This window comes from Euprymna scolopes, chromosome 19 (genome assembly GCF_053919585.1).
Source record: "Euprymna scolopes isolate OS-2025 chromosome 19, ASM5391958v1, whole genome shotgun sequence".
NCBI classification, from domain to species: Eukaryota; Metazoa; Mollusca; class Cephalopoda; order Sepiida; family Sepiolidae; genus Euprymna; species Euprymna scolopes.
Genome location: NC_136500.1, coordinates 14247776 through 14253480, shown reverse-complemented (window position 1 = coordinate 14253480; position 5705 = coordinate 14247776). Strand labels below are relative to the sequence as shown.

At 34.4% G+C, this 5705-nt stretch overlaps 1 protein-coding gene and 1 pseudogene across 1 annotated transcript; one reads left to right on the top strand and one right to left on the bottom strand.

Moving 5' to 3' along the window:
• Positions 1–1330: 1330 nt before the first annotated feature.
• LOC145240115 (histone H2A-like) lies at positions 1331–4213 on the bottom strand. The gene has a single exon (XM_080103729.1). It carries the CDS (start codon positions 4069–4071, stop codon positions 3694–3696), a length of 378 nt encoding a protein of 125 aa, XP_079959855.1. The 5' UTR covers positions 4072–4213; the 3' UTR covers positions 1331–3693.
• Positions 4214–4420: 207 nt separating this feature from the next.
• On the top strand, positions 4421–4889 carry LOC145240114 (histone H2B, gonadal pseudogene; annotated as a pseudogene).
• Positions 4890–5705: the final 816 nt, after the last annotated feature.

Genomic DNA, 5705 nt, shown 5'->3' with positions numbered 1-5705 from the left:
AGTAAACCTTTATGCCATACCCTATCAAAGGCCTTAGATATGTCAAGAGCAGTGACCCTAGAAAGATTGCCTCCGTCGAGAGATTTGCTAATCCTATCAGATATAACTGTAAGCACATCTGCTGTAGATCTAGCAGAACGGAAACCATATTGTGTGTCACTAAGAAGGTTATTTTTGTTGAGATGGTTGATTAATTCTGTATTTAACACAGATTCCAGCAACTTACTCATGACACACAGGAGACTTATTGGCCTGTACTAAGAGGCGGATGAGCGATGACCTGAATTCTTAAATACAGGGCATACTGATTAAATTTTCCAGGGAGATGGGAAACTATTCTCCTTAAGACAACGTTTAAACAGTTTTGTAAGTATGGGCGCTAGTTCAGGTTGAAGCTTTTTGAGTACTATAATTGGAATACCGTCAGGGCCGGTTGTTTTACTGGAATCAAGGTTTTTGATTAGCTTGGCAACATCACGTACAGATATACGCATATCACATAGCGTGTTTTCAGATACAGGAGGAAATATTGGGGGTTGGCGGTCTTGGTCGCAAAGGGTAGAATTAGCTGCAAAGTTCTTGACAAAGAGTTTGGCTTAGTCTGGTGCTGACGAGATTACCTCAGGTCCATTGATAATAGTTGGGATGGAGCACACGCTTCTGTTCAGGATTCTGTTTGCTATTTGCCAAAACTGGTGGGAACCAAGCCGCTGCTCAGATACTTTGGACTTAACGGATTGAGCATACAACTCTCTTGCGTTCTTTATTACTTTACTTTGTATTTTAGATCAAGTGACAGCAAGTGCAAATCTACATAATTATATTATTTGTAGTTATTTATTATGCGTTAGCCAGTCGTGATAATAAAAAAGCGTCTGTTTTTTTTTTTTATTTCTCAAAAGAATATTTATGCGAAATTAGTTTTTACCGTAATCGTAACAATCTATTGTATGATTAATATTTCTGATGAAACTTGAGTAAGAAAAATGATGATGTTATAAGTGATGAAAACACATAATTCCATACGTTTAATCTACCACTAACCCTAAGTTCGGGTTTTAATAGAAAAAAAATAAAAACTGGAAAGGATGCGTGTGACGGGTTTGTTAAAGTGAATTTCGCTTAAAATATTTAAAAGTCATATATAACTATGGAATTAAAAAAAATACTAGCGGCTAATTGTATGCAATAAGTTTTTACTTCAGTCGATGTATGCGCGAGTGTCATCGTGCGACAATTATAGATTCATGATGTTATTTGTGAACGGTGTGACATACGTTATAAGTATGAGATATTATTTAGTTAAGTTAGAATCAAACGGTGAAAAATAAATGTTATATTGAGATATAAACAGTTTGTAGTGAAGAGAGATGCGATTCGATCGAACGCCAAACAGTGATTGGTTTGAATAGCGACCATCTTTATTTCATTATTAAAATATTATTGAAATAATCAGCTTTCAGTTAATAATTTATTTCACAACTCAGGACAGTGAGGGAGACTTGTCACTTAAAATGGAGTAACAAAACTTGACTGCAAATTATAGGACGATGTTGAGCTGTTTCCACTTGATCAAATATGCTGCATAAATAATTTCAAACAACTGAAATATGGAGAATGGTTATTTTAATGTCACACGATCTCAAGTAAATAATGATTACATATATATACATATGTGAAGTTCAAGTTCAATAACTTTGAATTAATTTAACTAAGTTATCTCCCTTGTATTAAAATTAAAATTAAGACAGTAAAAGTTTAAAGAAGAGTTTCCCTCGCCTGATCTCTTTTTCCAGAAATTCAAATCATTTTTATTAGAATAAATTATTTTATGACCAGTCGTTGAAAATGTTATTTAATTATTGAAATAAACAGAAATTTATTTCAGAGCTCTAGTCAGTGGGGAGATTTTGTACTCAAACTGAAGTAACAATAATTGACTGCAAATTATAGAATGATGTTTGCTTGTTGTCACTTGATCATAACATGCAAAATAATGACAACTAAAATGTGGAGAATGATGATTTTAATGTCACTTGATCTCAAGTAAAAATGATTACATGTGAAGTCCGATCTCCTTTGTATTAATTATTCAAACTGAAACAGTAGTAGCCTAAAAAAACTTGCTGTCACATGATCTCTCATGAGAACTAAATAAAGAAAGAGTATTTTTAACAATAACTACAGGTGTATGTATCAAAGTTTAAATAAAATTATTTGAAAATCTCAACTTAACAGATTGATACGTTCGTTTGACAGAATTCGGGGAAAAACATCAATAGATCAAATAAACACCGCATATATATCCTATTTCATGAAATAGGTTTGTATGTGTATGTATATTTACGTGTTGAGGTGTGTGATTGACCTATTGGATACCATCGTGGCCTTTGAATCGGCAATATAGACATGCCCTGATCGTTTAACACTTGGTAAAAGTATGAACCAGCAATATCGGTCATTTTTTACTAAGGACAACAAAAGGAAAACGTTTTCAAAAAACTAGATTACAAATAAATGTTAACGTGAAATTTATTGGGTGGGTTTCTATCAGTATTTTGTTGAATTCACTACTGAGCAATTATACAGACTTCAAAAGATATGACCCTCTCGTTTCGGCCATTTTTCTTTTCTAGTTCTCCCGTAACATTGAACACTTTTTTTCCGAAATTTGTAATCGCTTCAAAATAAATTAAGCCACAATTGCTGTACACATAGATTCGTTTAAAAAACAAATATGTAACAAATAAATGTTATCAAAGGCAAGAAGTGGATAATTTTCTAGCGTGTTTATTTAATGTAACACGTTTATTCGGCTCGTAAAACATACAGTGGTTACCGATGTATTGGAAAATTAAAAATGGCGCTTGACTCTCTCTTTGACACGGTAAGTTTGGGAAAAAGAGTTAAAAATAAAATAATATACAAAATACTGTTATGAACCCACCGAAAATATGCCAGCCTATGTCACGTTAACACATATTGAGCGAGTTTCTAATAGTATTTTGTGTAGTTTTTTTAACTCCTTTCCCAAACTTATCTTGTCAAAGAGAGAGTCGGGCGCCATTTTTAATTTTCCAATACATCGGGAAACACTGTTTTTCGAGCTGAACATGTTACATTAAATAAAAACACTAGAAAATTATCCACTTAGGTAGAAAAGTAACTTATCTCGCCTTTGATAACATTTATTTTATTTATCAGTTTTTTTTACCACGTTTCCGTTTTGTTATTTCTAGTGAAAAAAAAATAATTGATTCCGCTTCAAATATTTATAATATTGCTTAAAAACAGTGTGGTATTTATTTACGTACTTTGTCTCTAAGAAAACTAAATTATTTGCGACACAGTTATTTGTTCACGAACATTTTTGCGATTAAACCACTTTAAATCTCCTTAGACAGAATAAACGAAATCAAAACAAGATGGCGACTGACTTTAACCGCATCGCATGTCGTATGACAAGGCATCTTAATTTACTTCAAACGAAATTCAAATGATGGGGCTAAATTTTATATTAAATCTACTGAAAGGGTGTTAAATAATGAATGCAAAAAAAAATAATATTTTATAAATAATCACAAAAGTCAGAAAGAAAAAATCGCATTAAGTAAGATTGACGAAAAACATTTCGGGAAAATGTTGGTGGCCCTGAAAAGGGCCGTTTGTGTTGTGTCAAGGAAATAAGAGAATTTACTTGGCAGCTTTCTGGGTCTTCTTGGGAAGAAGTACAGCTTGGATGTTGGGAAGGACACCACCCTGGGCAATGGTCACTCCGGCCAAGAATTTGTTTAATTCTTCGTCATTACGGATGGCCAATTGCAAGTGACGGGGGATGATTCTCGATTTCTTGTTGTCTCTCGCAGCATTTCCAGCCAACTCGAGAACCTCAGCGGCCAAATATTCCATGACGGCAGCCAAATAGACGGGTGCACCTGCACCAATTCTCTCCGAATAGTTACCCTTGCGGAGGAGACGATGGATACGACCAACGGGGAATTGAAGTCCGGCACGGGATGAACGAGTCTTGCTCTTTCCCTTGGCTTTACCTCCTTTACCACGACCAGACATTTTTAGGTTTGTTTGCTGTTTCAAAAACTCAAACGATTTACTTTACAAAACGCACGCAACTTGCGTTAAATACGGACAGATCGGCTCCGGCAAACTGCTGATTATTTTACCGCTCACACAACGGCTTTTTTCACAAATTGTGTAGTTTTGTTGCTAGTTTCTGACCAATCAAATACGAGAGATTTGAGAGAGAAAATTTTGATTTATTTCACCCAACGGCTTTCTGTTTTAAGTGCTTTCACAAGTTGTGTAGTTTTGTAGTTGCTAATTTCTGACCAATCAAATACGAGAGATTTGAGAGAGAACATCTTGATTGTTGCTGGGAGCCGGTCTGTTTCGTATAAAAAGGGAAGGGAAGAAGTTGCCTTATCATTTCTAAATTCGAAATGGCTCCCCCTACTGAAGTTAGCAAGAAAGGCGCTAAGAAAGCCGGTAAGGCTAAACCTGCCCGTGATGGCAAGAAAAAGAGAAAGAAGAGGAAGGAAAGTTATTCCATCTACATTTACAAAGTAATGAAACAAGTTCATCCTGACACTGGAATTTCTAGCAAAGCCATGTCTATTATGAACAGTTTTGTTAACGATCTTTTTGAGAGAATCGCTAATGAAGCCAGCCGTCTGTCCCATTACAGCAAGAAAAGAACACTTAGCAGCCGTGAGGTCCAGACTGCTGTCCGTCTCCTTCTCCCTGGTGAGTTGGCTAAACATGCTGTCTCTGAGGGAACCAAAGCTGTCACCAAGTACACCAGCGCCAAGTAAAAAGCGTTTCCTTCCAAAGAAAACAAATTCCCAAAACGGCCCTTTTCAGGGCCACACATTTTTTCACGAATGTTTCTTCACTTTCTATATTTTAATGCGATTATTCACAGTTTAGATTTCATAAATATTCCCATCTCTTTTCTATGGCGTAAATATTACTTATATTTGTTCACGATTAGGGAAAGAAAGTCTTAAATTATATTTGTATTTTTTTTTATTTGTAAGCAGATTTTTATTTGTGAACTTGTAAATTTAAGTCAATCTTATTACAAATGTTAGAATTTCCGGGTTTCTATTACTGTACACAGATTCGAAAAAGTTGTCAAAAAAACAAATATATAACAAATAAATGTTATCAAAGGCAACATAAGTTACTTTTCTACCAAACTGGATATAATTTCCGTATTTTTATTCAATGTAACATGTTTATTCAGCTCGAAAAGCGTAGTGTTTACCGATGTATTGGAAAATTCAAAATGGCGTCCAACTCTCTCTTTAACACCGTAAGTTCGGGAAAAGGTGTTATAAATAATACATTAGACAAAATACTGTTGGAAATTCGCTCAATATATGTTACCGTGACATATATTCGGTGGGTTTTTAATAATATTTTGTCTAGTTTATTATTTATAACACCTTTTCCCAAACTTTGCGTGTTAAAGAGAGAGTCAGATGCCATCTTGAATTTTCCAATACATCGGTAAACACTGCATGTTTTTCGAGCTGAATAAACATGTTACATTGAATAAAAACACAAAAATATATCCAGTTTAGTAGAAAAGTAACTAAGCGGGTTTGTATTACTGTACACATAGATTCGAAAAAGTTGTCAAAAAACAAATATATAACAAATAAATGTTATCAAAGGCAAGATAA